Source organism: Amblyraja radiata, chromosome 10, assembly GCF_010909765.2.
Source record: "Amblyraja radiata isolate CabotCenter1 chromosome 10, sAmbRad1.1.pri, whole genome shotgun sequence".
NCBI lineage: Eukaryota > Metazoa > Chordata > Chondrichthyes > Rajiformes > Rajidae > Amblyraja > Amblyraja radiata.
Window position 1 is genome coordinate 9,706,252 of NC_045965.1, and position 19,999 is coordinate 9,726,250.

The 19,999-nt window shown below is 44.7% G+C and overlaps 1 protein-coding gene across 1 annotated transcript in view; it reads left to right on the forward strand.

The window, feature by feature from the left end:
* kcnt2 (potassium sodium-activated channel subfamily T member 2) overlaps window positions 1-19,999 on the forward strand; it is a 302,520-nt gene that overhangs the window by 53,697 nt on the left and 228,824 nt on the right. The window contains 2 exon segments of the mRNA XM_033029131.1: window positions 13,029-13,209; window positions 18,753-18,917. Coding sequence (XP_032885022.1) covers window positions 13,029-13,209; window positions 18,753-18,917 — 346 coding nt within the window.

Below are 19,999 nucleotides of genomic sequence, written 5' to 3' on the forward strand. Positions count from 1 at the left end.
GCTGCTGCCTTACAGCGCCAGAGATCCGGTTTCATCCAGACCACGGGTGCTATCTGTGTGGAGTTTGCATGTTCTCACTGTGACCACATGGGCTTCCTCTGAGTACTCTGGTTTTCTCCCACATCCCAAAGATGTACAGGTTTGTAGGTTAATTAGCTTCTGTAAATTGCCCCTAGTGTGTAGGATAGAGCTGGTGTACGGCTGATTGGTGGGCGATGTAAACTTGGTGGGCTGAAGGGGTTGTTTCCGTGCTGTATCTCTAAAATCAAAAGTTTTTAAAGAAATTTTACAACATTTACCCTAAATGTTTTTCTGTTGAAAATGTGAACTTTGCAGGCAGCTTAAGCTGGAAGAAGTTTAAGCTATTTTCAGAAACACTTACCATTTTACTGGGAGAGTCACGAGTGTGTTGTATATGTACCAACAACAGAACAATGAATTTCTCATTTGCAGCAGCTGAACAGGCCTGTAAACACACTATGCATGGATAACATATAATAAAAATTCCACAAATTAATAACCCCCAATACTAATGCAAAGAAAAACAAAGTCCTTACTGCAAAGGCTGTGATCTAGAGATACAAGGAAATGCCATTGCTGAAGTAACTCAGAGGGTCAGGCAGCATCTCTGGAGAACATGGATGTAGATCAGCGGCTCATGTTCTGAGTCATGCCTTTGTAGTTACGCCCACTGGCTTATTAGCGTCGTGATCTACTGCACTCTTCAGTATGAAGTTAACTCTCAAGTAAGAGCTTGTAGTTTTTTATTCTAAATAAACAGCGTATAACCTGCCAAGGTGTGATGTCTTTATTATTACAAGGACTCAAAACCAACAATGGACAGGCGATGTTTTTGGCCAGAAATCTCCTTCAGATTTTGTAGTTCGGGAGAGAAAGCTGGAAGTGAGGTGGGGGCAGGACAAAGTCTGGCGAGTGATAGGTGTATATAGGTTTGATAGGCAGATGATTGGATGAAGGTCGGAGAAGAAAAGACTAAGTGTGAAGGAATAAGGGTGAAAGACTGATGTAGTTGAGGTTAGTGTCGTAAGTATTAAGCTTAAAGGTTTGGACAACTTTATGATAAACAATGAACAACGATGATCGATGATGGTAAATTAGGAAGTAATATATTAAAACATTGTAGAAGCTTACACAATTTAATTGTAATGAGAGGAAGAGAACTGTAAAAATATGGGTCCAATGCAGATAATGAGATTAACACGGCACCCGAAGAAATGGCTGAAAGATGAAACCAATATTTTGCAGGTATTTTCACAAAAAAAGGCACATTAAATGTAGCTGAATTGATGTGAAAAGGGCCCAATGGTAATGATTTTTATTGACATCAATGAATTGAATTGAATTACTGTTATTATCCAAGTATGTACACATACAAAGAATTTGCCTTGGTACTTTGCTCGTGTTAATCTCATATGCAGTAGACAATTAAAAATAAAACATAACTTAAACATGTGAAGAATGAAATAAAATACCAGAGCTAAAGGAGGCTACAGACGTTTTGCTGTTGAGTAGATCTACTGCTCATGGGGAAAAAAACAGTTTTTATGTCGGTCTGTGGTGATTTTGACTGTCCGGAGCCGCCTTACAGAGTGAAGTGATTCAAAGAGTTTGTGGCCAGGGTGAGAAGGGTCAGAGATGATCTTACCCACTCTCTTCCTGGCCTTTGCAGTGTACAGTTCGTCGATGGGGGGAAGGTTGCAGCCAATAACCTTCTCGGCTGATCGAACGATGCGCTGCAGCCTCCGGGTGTCGTGCTTGGTGGCTGAGCCAAACCAGACCATGATGGAGAAGGTGAGGACAGACCCATGGGCGGAAATCCCGGGGGGGGACTGCGGGGCATGACCCCCCCCCTCCCCCACAATGCTTTGACAGATGGTGGACAATTCCCCCCATGTTTTGTAATCCAGATTTTGAAATTTTGTGGAAAAAAATCTATTAAAAAATCTCCGCTTTCCGTGAGACAATGGCGGTGGGACTGATGATCGAGGGCGCCGATTGGATGAGAGGGACGTCGGTCAGCAGGCAGTGGGGGAGGCGGGCCATGATTCAGCGCGATGATTGGTGGATGGAGGTGTCGGTCAGAGGCGGAAGTAGGGGGGCAGGACTGAGGATAGAGAGCGGTGATTGGAAGAGGGAGACGTCCTGGTGGAGCAAAGATCATAGAGCGGAGCTTGAATCGGCCCATTCGCGGGGCCTTTCATCACCCGATGCGGCCTAAAATCGGCCACGGGATCTTCCACCGCCCTGCTGCCAAATTGCTGCGTCGAGACGATCGAGGCTCCCGATGTTGAAGCCCCCTCCGGCCGATTTTAAGCCACGCCAGGCGAGCCGATTGAAGCCCCACGATTTGGGGACGGATGAAGCTGCTGTTGCTGGAGTTCAGAGTCGGTCACCAACCAGGTCAGCTCCCGATGTTACCGTCCACAGGGCCCACGGCCGAAGTCTCGCGTGTGTGTACACATGCGCGTGCGGCCACCAAGAGATTGTATCCCCCCACACCCCCATGTTTTGACAGCGATTTCCGCCCCTGGGCCAGACTCTATGATGGCAGTATAAAACTGGACCATCATTGCCTGTTGCAGATTGTGTTTTCTCAACTGCCGCATGCAGTTCATCCTCTGTTGTGCTTTTTTGACTGTGGAGTGGATGGTAGCTCCCCTTTTGAGGTCCTTGGAGATGATTTTTCCTTGGAACTTAAATGACTCCTCAGATGTGACTGTGGTAATGTTGATGGTGAGTGGGGTCAGGGGAGGGGTAGATCTCATAAAGTCTACAATCAATTCCACTGTCTTAAGAACATTGAGCTATAGGTGTACAGATGGCACCAGGACACCAGCTGTGTCACTTCCTGTCTGTAGGCAGATTCCTCCCCATCCTGGATCAGTCCAATCAGGGTTGCGTCATCTGCAAACTTGAGAAGCTTGACAGAGGTGTCTGTGGAGGTGCGGTTGTTGGTGTAGAGGAGAGGGGAGAATACGCAGCCTTGCAGTGCTCCTATGCTGAGTGTCGGCGGTTCCGAGAAGTGCTTTCCCAGCCACACATGCTGCTTCCTGTCTATCAGGAAGTTGGAGATCCACTGACAGAGGGGTTCAGTCACAGTCAACTGGAAGAGTTTGGAGTGTAGGAGCTAGTTTGGAATGCAGAGCTAAAATTCACAAACAAATCCTTGCATAGATCCCCTGGTGGTCTAGGTGCTGGAGGATCAAGTGCAGGCCTAGGTTGACTGCATCCTCCACTGATCTATTGGTCCGGTATGCAAACTGCAGGGGGTTTGTGATATTTTTCAGCTTGGCCAGCATAAGTCTTTCAAGGGTCTTCATGATTATAGAGGTCAGTGCAACTGGCCTGTAGCCATTAAGACCAGTAATCCTTGGCTTTTTGGGTACGAGAACAATAGTGGAGACTTTGAAGCAGGCAGGGACAGTGCAGGTTTACAGGAACCGATTGTAAATGTCTGTGTAGACTGGTGCCAGTTGTTCGGCACAGAGCTTGAGGGTAGAGGGGGAAACATTGTCCGGTCCTGGAGATTTCTGGCTTTTCTGTCTCCTGAATAGCTTTTCCACCTCCTCAATTGCTATTGTTAGTGATGGAGAAGTGGGCAGACTGATGTTGGGCAGCAAGGATAGGATGGGTTGTGGACGAGGGCCCAGTCTTTACAGGCTGGAGTGGGGCTGTTAGTGGGTGTGAAGTGGTGATTGGGGAGGAGTGGGTGGGGGATGGATGGAGGCGGTACCGGGGTTATGTTTCTGCCTATGAAGAAGAAAATAAAGAAAATGAAGTCAGCCAAATTATCGGAATCGGCTAAATTGCATCAGGGTTGCTAAAGAATGAGTGAGATGAAGGATGTATCAGTGAATGGTCTTCCAAGTTCTAAGTTCCAAAGTTTCGGTTGACGGGGAAATGAAAGGGGGAACTACAACGTTAAATACATGGCAGTGGAGGAACACAGCGGGCAGGCTGCATCTGTGAAGGGAGTGGACAGATGACATTTTGGGTCAGGACGCTTCCTCAGACTGATTATAGTAGGGGGGAGAAAGCTGGTAAAGAGACGTTCTTTGGGGTCGGGGGGGGGGGGGGGGGGGGGGGGTTATGGTGGAAGACAGAGCTTATCAAGTGATAGGTGGATACAGGTGAAGAGATGTTTGTTGAGCAGATGGTTTGATTGAATGATAAAACATGGAAACTGGCCCCCTGGCCCACCAAATCCCATGACGACCTGTTCGGGTCCATTGAGACCTACTAAGAGGCCTCTGGTGGGAATGGTTGAGAGCTTCATGTTCCATAGAAATATAGAAAATAGGTGCAGGAGTAGGCCATTCGGCCCTTCGAGCCTGCACCGCCATTCAATATGATCATTGCTGATCATCCAACTCGGTATCCTGTACCTGCCTTCTCTCCATACCCCCTGATCCCTTTAGCCACAAGGGCCACATCTAACTCCCTCTTAAATATAGCCAATGAACTGGCTTCAACTACCTTCTGTGGCAGAGAATTCCACAGATTCACCACTCTCTGTGTGAGAAATGTTTTTCTCATCTCGGTCCTAAAAGATTTCCCCCTTATCCTTAAACGTTAATGTTACCAGCGATTTATCGTGGACAAACCACATTGAAGCAACAGCCATGAGGGCACACCAACGCCTCGACTTCCTGAGGAGACGGAGGAAAGTTGCCATGTCTTCAGTGACATTTACAGATGCACCATAGAAAGCATACTGTTGAGTTGCGTCACAGCTTGGTTTGGGGACTGCTCTGCCCAAGACCACAAGAAATTGCAGAGAGTTGTGGATGTCGTCCAATCCATTACACAGCCCAGACACCCCACCATTGACTCCATCCACACATTCCACTGCCTCGGAAAAGCAGCCAACGTATTCAAAGACCGGTCGTTCCTCATTCTCTCCGCTCCTGTCCGACAGAAGGTACAGAATCTTATAAGCGCGCTGCACCAGATTTAGGAACAGCTTCTTCCTCTGTGATCAGCCTTCTGAACGGTCCCTCCATAAACAAGAGTATTGTCCGACTCGCCTCCACCTCACTGAGGGCATAGGAATTTGTCTATGGAACTGATGTGTTACAATGCTGTGAACTATATTCTGCACTCTTATCTCCCCCTTTGCTCTACCTATTTTTATTGATTTTGACTTGATTGGATTTATGTATGATATCTGATCTGTTTGGATAGCATTCTAAGCTGAGCTTTTCACCGTACCTGGCTGCATATTGAACCAATTTGTGCCTGCTTTTGATGGGTAAATTGCATCTACAATAAAAGCTGCATTTTTCCGGCATGCTCAGGATTTTGGTGGTGCTGACTGTCGGACTTGCTGGATATTTCCAATCAATACTCCAACATTCTTTGAATTCACTTTACTTTTTAAAAAAATATATAAAGCTCTCTCACAAAAAGTAATACAATCACTTTTTCAGTGAATGTAGCAACATAAATGGGAGCATAGGAACTGGAACCTGGGTAGGTTAAAAGAGAGAGCAAGAAACCCTGTCCATTCGAAGGAGCACAGAATGTCGATAGGACTGGAGGGCCTGGCCTTTAGGGCAGTCTTGGACTTTATTCCTTGGAGCACAGGAGGCTGAGGGGCGATTTTCTACTAAATTAGTTTAGTTTATTGTCACATGTACAGAGGAACAGTGAAAAGCTTTTGTTGCGTGCTAACCAGTTAGTGGAAAGACAATACATGATTACAATCGAGCCGTCCATAGTGTACGGATGCAGGGAACAATGTGAATAATGTTTATTACAAAATAACGTCCAGTAAAGTCCGATCAAAGATAGACTGAGGGTCTCCTATGAGGTCCATGTAGCTCAGGGCTGCTCTCTAGTGGGTCGGATTGGTTCAGTCACCTGACAACAGCTGGTAAGAAACTGTCCCTGAATCTTGTGGTGTGCTTTTTCATTCCTCGAAACCTTTTGCCCGATGGGCGAAGTGAGAAGAGGGAGTTGCCGAGGTGTGACTCGTCCTTGATTATGCTGCAGGCCTTGCCAAGGCCGCGTGAGGTAAAACATGGGCTCAATGGAAGGGAGGTTTGTTTGCGTGATGGCCTGGGTTGTACCTTTTACCTGATGGTCTACTTTCAACCTCATTGGAGACCCTCGGCCTATCTTTAATCCATGTATATTCATGTATGTATATCTTATGGAAGTTCATGAGACAGGGCTGCCAACATTGGGTGAGAATCGAGAGTGAGAAATTGCGAGGGAACGTAGCGACCGAGGGGGGGAGGGTGTGGGGTGTGTACCCCCTACTATGGTAGGGGGCTTTTGCATTTTTCAGCTTGAAATTGTGCAATCTGGTGCATACTGTAGCGAGTCTTTTAACCTGCACTTTAATGCAACATTTATGCTTCAAATTGGATTAGGTATGAATAAGGTTAGGCTAAATTACATTCATAATTACCTTCCACAGTAGAGCCAGGCTCTGATCAACAGGTGCAGCACATGAATGACCTCAGTATATTCATGCATGGAAATCAGATTATAATTCATGCTGTTATGCATATATATATAGAGAAACTAAAACGTAGAAACAAGGCAAGAGGAGTTTATTGTTATTTCTTTTTAGTTTGCTTTAATTTGTTAGATGATTGTTTGTTGAGTGCCATCATTTCTGAAATGGTCTTAAAGTAACTTAACTGTTATAAAGCAGTAATAAGTGATTTTTGTCCAAACAATTGGAACTTGCATAAAACGGTTGTATTATTAGCAGGACTGCCAACTCTCACGCATTGAGCGTGAGACTCACGCATTTCACAAAATTCTCATGCTCTCACGCTGGTCACAAAATTTCTCACACTCAAATATCTGCGGGTGCTGAAAGTTCAAAATAAAGCAAAAATTGTTTTAGATGTGAGTAAAAACCATGAGGGGAATATCAGGTGAATGCATAGTCTTTTTCCCAGGATATGTGATTCAAGCACTAGAGGGGATTGGTTTAAAGCAGGGCTATCAAACTACCAGCACCAACCCCCCTCCCCCTTCCTCCCTGAGGCACGGCACACAACTCCCACCCTCACCTCCGGCGGTTCTATGTCCGTTGGCCGCTCTGTCCACACCCCATGGAGTTTTATCCCCGGCCCGGAGCCAGGAGCGGACCGGGTGAATGCCGCCTCTGGAGCCTACTATGGGAGGGGGAACACCCTCTCCTACACCCTCCACCCCTCGGTCGCTACGCTCCCTCGCAATTTCTCACTCTCAACTCTCACCCAATGTTGGCAGCCCTGAAATTAAGATATATATGTAAAACATATATATGGAAACAGGCCCTTCGGCCCACCAAGTCCACACCGACCAGCAATCTACCATACACCAGTTCTACCCTACACGCCAGGGACAATTTACAGAAGCCAATTAACCTACAAACCTGCACTTCTTTCGGATGTGGGAGAAACCGGAATATCCAGAGAAAACCCATGTGGTCATAAGGAGAATGTACAAATACTGTACAGACAGCACCCGTAGTCAGGATCCAATCTGGGTCTGTGGTGCTGCAAGGCAGCAACTCTACCGCTGTGCCACCGTGCCACCCCATTCAATTATTTTTCCTGTAATATATTTATTATGGTGTCACGTCAATAAAGATTGGATACATGATTCTGATTTCTGCCCTTAGTTGGATAACACACATCTCCAGTCATTGTGTATTATGGCTGGTTTTCAACCTCTTCAGTCTGAAGGTCTCGACCCGAAACATCACCTATTCTTTCTCTCCAGAGATGCTGCCTGTCCTGCTGAGTTATTCCAGCTTTTAGTGTCTATCTTCAGTTTAAACCAGCATCTGCTGTTCCTTCCTACACTCTTTGTTAAGCAAAACAGGTCCTATTCTCATATTATTATTCACCTCACCTAGGTATTTTCTTCACCTCCGTTGCTGCAGAGAATAGAATCTCAGTTATCAAATCTTTCTTCAAAGTGAAAAAAAATTCCAGCCCTGCCAATATATTCATAAATCGCCCCTGGATCCTCTCCAGAGAAATTGCACCCTTTCTACAGTGTGTCATAGTCTTACAGCATGGAAACAGGCCCTTCAACCCAACTTGTCCATGCAGATCAAGATGCCCCATCTAAACTAGCCCCATTTATTCGCATTTGGCCCATATCCCTTTAAACCTTGGTTGTGTGAGAGTGTGTGTGTCAGTGTCAGTGTCAGAGCAGAGACTTGGCGATGTCCAGGGAGCATTTCCATCTCTCCCGCCCCTGGAATGCGGGCCGGCCCAGGTGCTCTGTGTCCAGCTGGGGTCCGGGGGAGGCGAGGATCAGTGACCCGGAGGTCGGGCATCGGAGCGAAGACTTAGCCCGAGATTCATCCCAGCGACTCCGGAGACAATTTTTGCCTACATTGCCATTATAAATAGTGTGCGCTGGGCTTAAGCCAATCAAATTGTTCTTCCTTTATGGGAAACCCGCCGACAGAAAACTATTCTCATTGGTGAGTGTGGAGGGGGTGTGACTTTATTTATTTATTTATTTATTTAAAAATTGTTGAGCGTGAGAACCTCTGTCATCAGCGTGAGAGCGTGAGAATTTCATGAAATGCGTGACTCTCACGCTCAATGCGTGAGAGTTGGCAGCCCTGTGAGAGGAATAGATCTGGTAAATGCACCAGATATTTACTCAGAATAGGGAAATCAAGAACCAGAGGACATAGGTTTAAAGTGACAGGGGAAAGATTTAATAGGAATCTGAAGGGCAGCAATTTCACACACAGAGTGGTGGGTATATATATAGAACGAGCAGCCAGTGGAGGTAGTTAAGGCAGGTACTATAATGTGATTTAAGGCATTTGAACAGGAACATGGATAGGAAGGCTTTAGAGGGATATGGGCCAAATGCAGGCAGCTGGGACTCGTGAATTTGAGGCAGTTTGTTCAGCATGGACGAGTTGGGGCAAAGGGCCTGTTTCCATACTGTATGTGTCTATGTCATGGTGCTTAGCTTTATGTGTGATGGTTTAGTTTAGATTACAGATACAGCAGGGACACAGACCATTTGATCCACCATGTCCGAGCCGACCAGCCATAGCCGTTACACTAGCACAAGCACAATTTACAATTTTTACCAAAGCCAATTAACCTACAAACCTGCACATCTTTGGAGTGTGGGAGGAAACCGGAGCACCTGGGGAAAACCCACGCGGTCATAGGGAGAACGCACAAACTTCATACAGGCAGAGCCCGTAGTCAGGATCGAACCAGGCTCCCTGGCATTGTAAGGCAGCAACTCTAACGCTCTGCCATCGTGCCGCCCCAGTTGTGAAGCTATCAGTACTGCTCAATGATCACAGAGCAGGTTATTGCAGTTTACCGAATATTAGTTTAATGCATGATTTAATGTTGACTTCTGGTTGAAGTCCCATCATCAAAAACTTGGATGGAGTGATTCACCCCAGCATAGGATTCGCGCATTAGCAACATGCTTGCAGCAGTCAAATCCTTAAAAACTGGAATCGGAGCGGAAATGTACAATCGTCCCACTGGCCAGGTAGCCAGGGCCCAATCCTACATGGTGCATGGTCTACAGGGGCATTTATACGCTACATTCCCACTATGCTTGTGAATCGTTTGTTTTAGAGATACGGCATGGAAACGGGCCCTTTGCCCCACCGAGTCCACACCACTTCCACCACTTACACAGTAGGGGGCAATTTGCAGAGGGCCCATTACCTACAAACCTGCACGTCTTTTGAATCGGGCGGAAATCCACATTGATGCATGGTGAACAGATGCAGACTCTACCCACAGACAGCACCCGAGGTCAGGATCGAACCCGGGTCTTTACCCGCTGTGCCACTGTGCCACCAATAGTGAATATGTTTCAGCAGGAGATCAATCCTGTGTGTCTGTAGTTTGCAGCAACGTTTAACTGGAAGGATCAGCATCTCTGATCACTGCCTGTGTCAAAATCCTGCAATCAAGTATCCAGAAGGAAACTGGGGAAGTAAGAAATAAAGGTTAGGAGGGGACGGAGCAGTGGGAATGATTGTGGACCTGCTGAGCAGTCCCTACAGTTCTTCAATTCTCAGTCGATGATATATTTCTCTCTGCAACTTATTAACCTAGCAATCATGCTATGTCATCAACTTATCCCCAGTGCAGCGAAATAAATTGCACACAGTTGTAGATGTAGCCCAGGCCATCGAACAGACCAGATTCCCCAGCAATGACTATCTACACTTCATGCTACCTTGGCAAAGCAGCCAATATTATCAAAGACTGGCGCTGTGAGGCAGCAGCTCTACCAGCTGCGTCCCTCTCATTGCAATCCACGATTCTAATCATGTCTACAAATCCTCAAGTCTTTCAATGGTAAAACCTTGAGCAAATGAAAACCCATTTCAATATTAACAAATATGTTCAGTTTTTTCTCAATTCAGTTTAGTTTATTGTCATGTGTACTGAGGTACAGTGAAAAGCTTTTGTTACGTGCTATCTAATCAGCAGAAAGACTATACATGATTACAATCGATCCATTTACAGTGTGTAGATACATGATAATGGAATAACGTTTCGTGCCAGGTAAAGACAGCAATGTCCGATCAAGGATAGTCCGAGGGTCACCAAGGAGGTAGAAAGTAGTTCAGCACTGCTCTCTGGTTATGGTTGGATGATTCAGTTGCATAATAACAGCTGGGAAGAAACTGTCACCGAATCTGGTGGTGTGCGTTTTCACACTTCTATACCGTTTGCCTGATGGGATGTACGGTATAATTCTGGGGGAAAATATTAGTTTAACTTGTTTTCATTTGAATAAACTCAGTATAAATATGTGCTCAGTTTTGCGGAGGCGATTTTTGCCCGCAGATATAACATGGAATAAAATAGGTTTTATACTGGAGAATGCATGATAGCAAGAAAAATATAGTTAGAAAGAACAGTTGCACAGTTGCTCGGAAAGTAGCAACAAATAAATTTCTATACGTGAATACATAAATAAAAATCACAAAAACCTATCCACGTTCCCCAGAGATGCTGCTTGACTTGCTGAGCTGCTCCAGCACTTTGTGCCTTTTTTATGCATTCAATCGTCATAAATGTCACCAACAGAACAAAGAATATTGCTTGCAGCAGCATAACAGAACTGTAAACTCAATACTCATACATAACATACTGTAGAACAGTTGTGCAGCGGTAGAGTTGCTGCCTTACAGCGTCAGAGACACGGGTTTGATCCAATGGGTGCTGACTCTATGGAGCTTGTAAATTCTCCCTGTGCCCGCTTGGATTTTCTCCGGGTGCTCCCGTTTTCTCCCACACTCCAAAGATTTACAGGTCTGTAGGTTAATTGGCTTATGCAATATTGTAAATTGTCCCGAGTGTGTAGGATAATACTAATGCACGGTCTGATCACTCAGTGGGGCGATGGGCATGTTTCCGCATTGTATCTCTAACTTACTTGCTTACTGCCTATGATGCCTCCTGGCATGTAGGGCAGCAACGAAGGTCCTCCACCCAGTAGTGTTGATTCCTTCAGTTGCTGTTTCCATAACATATGTGTTTTACGAGACAGGGTTGTTAGCCCTGTGCTCAACCCCCAACCTGGAGGACCAGTGGATCGATCTTCGTCTCGCCTCTCTACCTTTCGATCTGTCCAGCATGGGAGACCCTAACAGGAGATGAATCTCCCGCTGGCATAGCTCTAGGGGTCACTGAGACACACCAGCTCCACGACCACGACAAGGTTGCAATCCAACGATGAGATTGTATCTCTAAATTAAATTTAAAAAACTAAATTATGAAAAAAAATAAAATTGTGTCCAAAAATCCCAGTCCTTAGTGCAACCAAGATCATTTAGTTAATGGTTACTGGTATTAAAGAGCCTGATGGTTGTTGGGAAGAAGCTGTTCTTGAACCTGGAGGTCACTTTGGAATTTTTGGTGAAATCAAAAAATATTGTGTTGCTCATAATCTGAAAGTAAATAAAAAACAATGCTGGAAACACTGTGCAGATTAGGCAGCATCTGAGGGAAATTATGAGAGTTAATGCCATTTCTTATAAATAAGCACCTGCAGTTCCTTATTTCTGTAAAGTAGCATGAGAGCGCCCCCTCCCTTGAATGTCACTGGCTGACAGGTCAGGAGAGGCCCATCCCCAGCATCACTGGTAACAGCTGGGGCCAATTAGTTGACATTGGTTCACCACCTGAACTTTGACAGCCTACTCCCTAAAAAACCAGGCATCCTGGACAGGGGGGGAAGGGAGTGAAGAAGGGAGAGAAAGTAGGGAGCCTGCCTTCCATCTGTGTTCCCCGTCACAGGTTCAAGGAAGACTGAGCCACTGGGACAAACCTGGGACCACCATGTGGCCAAGACTGGACTGCCGGGAAGAAGCCCTAAATAACCAGTGCCTCCACCAAGAATGTCTGTGGCAAGTCTGAGATGCCAGTGCCCCTTCCTGCCCACAAACTCCAAGGAACTGCGTCCACACACACGGTGGCAAAGACTGAGCCATCTGGTAGACACTGTCAGCATCACCTCTTCAAGCCCAAAGCTGAGCTGCCAGGAAGAAGCCTGTACTGTCAGCACCTGCCCTTGAGGCAAGGGTGAACTGCAGGGAGAAGCCTGAGGTTGTCATGCCTCATCCTCCTTCGAAGACCAGGACTGAGCTGCCGGGACAAGCCCGAGATCGTCACCGACCGCAATGGACAGCGTCCCCATGTGGTCCTGAAAACTTCCAACCACTGTAAATAAAACATATCACGTGAGTGTCGGTGTGGTCACTGCCGAACATGGCCTCATCCCCGTCGCCACAGTAGCAATGAAGTTGTTCAGGTGAAGAAAGGAGATGATAAATCTCATGAGATTATTGAGCAATGTAGGACTTGGGAATAGATAACTATCTCCTGTTCATTTACCCTGTACAGTTTTACCCATTCCTTCTCTCAGCATGTTGGTGTCTATCATTGGTGTAAACCAGCATCTGCAGTTCCTTCCTACACAGTTTTATTAGACTTTAAAACTGTTTTCTAACACCTCAAAACTCTTCTACCTTTCAGCATCTGTGGAATACAGCACTTGGAGAGAGCAGGGAATAACCTGACCCTCTTCAACTCCCTTTATTTCTGCATTGTGACCTTCTCCACCGTGGGGTTCGGAGATGTCACCCCCGAAGTTTGGCCCTCCAAGCTCCTTGTGGTCATCATGATATGTGTGGCCCTCGTTGTGTTGCCGATACAGGTAAGCATTGGAAACATACAGGGTGAATGTTTTTAACCCAGAGTAGGGGATTCAGGAATCAGAGGACATAGGTTTAAGGTGAGAGGGGAAAGATTGAACTGGAACCCGAGGAGCAACTTTTCTCTCGCAGGGAATGGTGGGCACATGGAACGAGCTGTCTGAGAAGGTAATTGAGGTAGGTACAATAACAACATTTACATGATATAAATAAATTGATAGAACAGTACAGCATAGGAACATAGGGGAATCAGGCATCAGAGGACAGAGATGAGGGAAAGAAAGATTTAATAGAAACCTAAGGTGCAACTTTTTCTATGTAGTGGGTGTATGGAACGAGCTGCCAGAGGAGGGGGTTGAGGTGGGTGCTATAACAACATTTATATGAATGTAAATAAATAGAACATAGAAAAGTACAGCATAGGAACATGCCCTTTGGCCCACAATCTCTTTGCTGAACCCAATGCCAAAACCATCCCTAAACCCGAGTGCACATAGTCTGATAGGGGGAGGTTGGGCGGGCTAGGATCTTATTCCTTGAAGTGCTGGAGGCTGAGAGTTGATCTTACAGAGGTGTACAAAATCATGAGGGGAATAGATAGGGTGAATGCACAGAGTATTTTATCCAGTGTAGAGGAATCAAGAACCAGAGGACATTGGGTTAAGGTGAGAGGGGATTTAATAGAAATCTGAGGGTTTCTGAACTTTTTCACACAGCGATTGGTGGGTGTGTGGAACTAGTTGCCAGAGGAGGTAGTTGAGGCAGGTACTATAACAGCATTTAAAAGACACTTGGGCAGGCACATGGATACGAAAGGTTTAGAGGTATATGTGCAACACTAGTCTTCTTCAACATTGTCACAAATCATGGATAGAGATAGAAGCCTGGAACTGAGTTTACACCAATCTGAAAAATATTGCAAATGTACAGAGCAATTTCTTCATTAAATGTTTACATTAATTAGATATTTCAAGGGTGGTTATTTGTTATATGCATTGGATATGAACCGGAGCAATGAAATTCTTTCTTGCTCCAGCTTTAAATACACATTGGGTCAAAGGGGTTTAATTATCATATGTACCTAAATAAAACAATGAAATTCTTACTTGCTGCAGCTTTAAAGGCACATTAGACGCAACAGCAAGAATAATGAATATACAATAATTCTGACATTCTGAATGAACTAGACCATGATAGTGCAAAAACCAATGTAAAGTAGGACAACTTTTAAAAGTTACTTGGACCGTACATGGATAGGAAATACTTAGAGGTATATGGGCAAAACGCGGGCAGATGGGACTAGTGTAGATGGGGCATCTTTGTCGGCATAGGCAAGTTGGGCTGAAGGGCCTGTTTCCGTGCAGTATGACTCTAAGCTGTCTAACACATTTCGTATGGAAATGAGGTCCTATACTGTAAAGTTTCCCTTTATCATGTATCTGTACATGGTGCAATTGTATGCATTGTGTTTCCACTGACTGGTTAACACTCAACCAAAGCTTTTCACTGTACCTTGGTACACGTGACAATAACATAAACTAAACTACAATGATCTCAACATAATCTGCTGTGTATTTTGTAAAATTTGCATATTTCTCAATTAATGACCACATCAGGGGTAACATGAGGGGGAACTTCTTTACTCAGAGAGTGGTAGCTGTGTAGAATGAGCTTCCAGTGGAGGTGGTGGAGGCAGGTTCGATTTTATCATTTAAAAATAAATTGGATAGTTATATAGATGGGAAAGGAATGGAGGGTTATGGTCTGAGTGCAGGTAGATGGGACTAGGGGAGAATAAGTGTTCGGCACGGACTAGAAGGGCCGAGATGGCCTGTTTCCGTGCTGTAATTGTTATATGGTTATTTTATCTCAGGCCTACTTTAACATATTTATTTTCTTTATTTTAATCGTATAATCTATGGGCTTCAGTTTTTGCACTATTATAATTACTGGGTATTAGGGTTATTAATTTGTGGTATTATTGATTAAATATATATATATATATATATGAAGCTGAGGATATACTTGATAGAAGTTTATAAATTTGATGGGTATAAGTGGGATAGATGGCCAGAATCTGTTTCCCCGGGGTGGAAATGCCAAAGACTAGAGGACTTAGCTTTAAAGAGAGAGGAATAACGTTTAAAGATGTGAGGGACAATTTTTTTTCACACAGTGTGGTGGGTGCCTGGAATGGGCTGCCAGGGGTGATAGTGGAGGCCGATATGATAGTTGCATTTGAAGCATTAAGATAGGCACATGGATATGGAGTAAATGGAGGGGTATGGACCACGTGCAGCCAGAGATCAGTTTAACTTGGCATCGTGTTCGGCGTGGACCGTGTGGACCGAAGAGCTGATCTGTTCTACGTTCAATGTTATGTCTCTGTATCATCGCATACAAGGGCGTGCTAAGCTGCAACAAGTAAGAATTTGATTGTTCAATTTTCCGCGTGTATAACAATGAAACTGTCGTCTCTTGAAATTACGGACGGTTGATTGTCTGCCATTTAATAGTTGTCTGTTCCATTTCACTTCCACAAATAAATAATAATTGTGCCAAGTGAAGAACATCAAGTAAAACTGCCAGTTATATATCAACTATGTAAAAATATTCTGTGTAGATTGTTACAGGTGATTTGGAGATCACTGGCAAATTGTTGGAGTATATCCAATCCATTGAAATAAAGGATTGGATATACTCCAACAAATCACTTTAGATCTAAAGATAATCCCTTCCTAACTCTATCTCTAATGTATATCTAGCTTGACGTTCATTATTCTGCTGGCTGATTAATAATGTGTGAATTTGCGCGTAATTGATTAATTGAAAGATACAGCATGGAAACAGACCTTTTGAAGCCACAGAGTCCACGCCGACCATTGTTCACCCGTGCACACTAGTTCTATGTTATCCCACTTTCACACCACATCCCACGTGCTAGGTGCAATTTACAGAGGGCCGATTAACCTACAAATCCGCACGTCTTAGGGATGTGTGAGGAAACCCACGCGGTCATTGGGAGAACGTGCAAGCTCCACACGCAGACAGTACCCGAGGTCAGGATCGAACCCAGGTCTCTGGCGCAGTGAGGCAGTGGCTCTACCTGCTGCCTCACCGTGCTGCCTTGTAATCATTCTGTTTTACACCAAATTTGAGCAAATTGTCAAATAAAGTGGAAAATGTTTTTGTGGAACAGATTGAGAGAAAACTTTTGCTCAGTTCACAACTGGATTTAGACCGAAAGTTAAAAGTACTGCAGTGAAACACTCTCAAGGGCCTGTGTTAGCTGGAGCTGTACAATGTGATTAAACTTCATCATTAATCATCTTCAACACTCTTCCTACACTAAACTGGCCAGCACTTCACTGTTATTTTCCTTCAAGAAGTCTAGCTATGACTGTGCCTCTCATATCTCAGAACCAGTCAGAATATTGAAACGAGGAACTGCACATGCTGGTTTCCATAAAAGGACACAAACAGCTGGACGAACTCAGTGGGTCAGGCAGCATCCCTGGAGAACATGGATAGGTGAAGTTTCGGGATCGGACCCTTCTTCAGTCCGAATGTTGTAGGGTGGCACAGCTGGTATAGCTGCTGCCTCCGAGCGCCATAGACCCGGGTTCGATCCTGACCTTGGGTGCTGTCTGTGTATGGAGTTTGCACTTTCTCCCTGTGACTGTGTGAGGTTCCTCCAAGTGCTGTGGTTTCCTCCCAGGTTAATTGGCCCTCTGTAAATTATCCTGTGTGTAGGGAGTGAATGAAGAAGTGAGATAACATACAACTAGTGTGAACAGGCGATCGATGGTCGGCCCGGCCTGTTTCCATGCTGTATCTCTAAACTAAACTAAACTAAACTAAACTAAATGGAAAAACACCTAAATTCAAATACATAAGAGGAAATAATGAAGGCAATTAATTAATCAATTAGCATTTACATTTGTCATTTGTGAATTACATTCCCTACAAAAGGGCAACTTTTTCCCACCATTGAGTAAATAGTCATACTTGAATGATTTTAATCCATTTTTGCCTTGACTTTAGCTTAACCTTGGTGTTATTTTGGTGAACTCAATCCTGACATAAATACTGGAGCACTGATTTGGCTTCGAAGCAATTTCTCCAGAGGCTAACGTTATTAGCAGTTAACTGGATATTTTGTAAACTAACAAATTGTATAGGTCTGTAGGTAAATGTTAGTACAACTAATTAAATGCCCATGTTTTCCCTAGCACACATCCTAATCCCACAAATAGTTGAATGTTAAAAGGAGCATTTGTTTTCTCTAGAAATTAATTAATATAAATACTTAATTATCTTTTTATTTATATTTACGGAAACTGTAAATGTTTGATTTACAATAATTGAGTACATTACAATTATTTTACAAAAGAAGAAAATTACTCATCGGGCTTTGTAGATATGTTGTTCATGTTAATAGAACAGAGAACAGTACAGGAACAGGCCCTTTGGCCCACAGTGTCATTGGCGAACAAGGTGCTCCTCTGCCTGCACGTGATTCATATCCCTCCCACAGTCCAGACTCCCTACCATTGACTCCAACTGCACTTCTCGCTGTCTCGGACAAGCAGCCAACATAATCAAAAACTTGTCCCAACCCAGTCATTCCTTCTCCCTGGTCCCACCTGGCAGAAGCTACAGAAGCTTGAAAGCGCGCACCACCAGACTCAGGAACAACCCCTCTGTTATCAGGCTTCTGACGGTCCTTCCATAAGCTGGGGAACCTCTACCCCATTGAGGACATTAGACTTTGTCTCTGGAACTAATGCGACACATTGCTGAGAACTATATTCTGCACTCTTTGCCCTCTTTATTTTACTTCAGTTTGACATGATTGTATTCATGTATATTATTATCTGAAATGTTTGGATAGCATGCAAAACAAAGCTTTTCATTGTACCTCAGTAAACGTGATGAGAATAAACCTTAACCTAAACCACACCTTGCTTGTCCATATGCCTGTTAATCATGGACAGTATCTTGTAGAAACAAGGAACTGCAGATGCTGGTGTACAAAACAAAGAGACACATAGACTCCCTCAGCGCTCTGCTCCTCTTCCTTTCTTCTTCCCCCCACCCCCCACCCTACATCAGTCTGAAGAAGGGTTTCGGCCTGTAACATTGCCTATTTCCTTCGCTCCATAGATGCTGCCCGCACCAGCACTTTTGTCTACCTTCGATTTTCCAGCATCTGCAGTTCCTTCTTAAACATAGATTAGTACAGGTGTTTCTTGGTTGGTACAGGGGTCCGAGGTTACGGGGAGAAGGCAGGAGAATGGGGTTAGGAGGGAAAGATAGATCCGCCATGATTGAATGGCAGAGGAGACTTGATGGGCCGAATGTCTTAATTGTACTCCTATCACTTATGACATGACCTTATGACATAATGCTGGAGTAACTCAGTGGGACAGGCAACATCTCTAGAGAACATTGATAGGTGATCTTTTGGGTCGGGACCCTTATTTCAGACGGCATCATCTTGTTTTTGCTGGTGTAAGATGATAAATCGTATCCTGTCCTTTAGTTTGAACAACTGGCTTATCTCTGGATGGAGAGACAGAAGTCAGGTGGGAACTACAGTCGTCACAGAGCTCAGACCGAGAAACACGTTGTGTTGTGTGTCACCTCTCTGAAGATTGACCTTCTGATGGATTTCTTAAACGAATTCTACGCACACCCACGCCTACAGGTTACTGAATATATAATGAATCTCTGTTTATTTATCTAAATGTTATAACATAAATTGAGTTGAATTTATGAGTTACGTAGCGAATGTCAGTTTTCTTCTGATGTTACTTTGCAACCCGTGATATTATTTACTAAATGTTAACCAGGACTTTTGAAAGACATATCTATGTGTGGGAAGGATTTCAAGGGCTATGGGCCAAATGTGGGCAAATAGGACGAGCCCAGTACGCCGACTTTAACAGCAGGGACAAGGTGGGCCGAAGAATACAGTTTCCGTGCGGTACAGCTCTATGAGTCTATAACTGTGACCAGCAATCCTGGCAGTGCGTTATAGTTACTCACCACCCTGACTGCGCAAGAGACCCGGGTTCAATCCTGACTACAGGTGCTGTCTGTATGGAGTTTGTGCATTCCCACTGTGATTGCGTGGGTTTCCTCCGGGTGTTCCGGTTTCCTCTCTCACAGGGTGATCTCTGGTTGGCGCAGACAGGGCGGACCAAAGGGCCTGTATCTCAAAAATCTACAGTACATGACTTTTTATTTTCTGATCAGAACAGGTAATAAATGATAGGAGACACTAGCAACTGCAGATGCTGGTTTACAAAAAAAAAAACCCAAAGTGCCAGAGTAATTCAGCGGGTCGCGTAGCACTGAGTACTAAATGATCTTGGTTTTAATTTTGTTTGGAAAGAGATACAGCATAGAAACAGGCCTTTTGGCCGACCATCGATCACCCGTTCACACTAGTTCTATGTTATCCCACTTTCCCATCCACTCCCGACACACTAGGGGGCAATTTACAGGGGGCCAATTAACCTACAAACTCGCCATCTTTGGGATGTGGGCGGAAACCGGAGCACCCAAAGGAAATGCACGCGGTCACAGGCAGAATGTGCAAACTGCACACAGACAGACAGTGCTCGAGGTCGTGATCGAACCCGGGTCTCTGGCACTGTGAGGCTCGTGTGACTGAAATGAATTCATAACCACTTTACCGTTCAAGCCAGAGCAACAGATAATCAACCAGTTCTGGATTAGAAACTCTGCACAAGACTAAACAGGCATGGCAGCAAATTTGCCTGC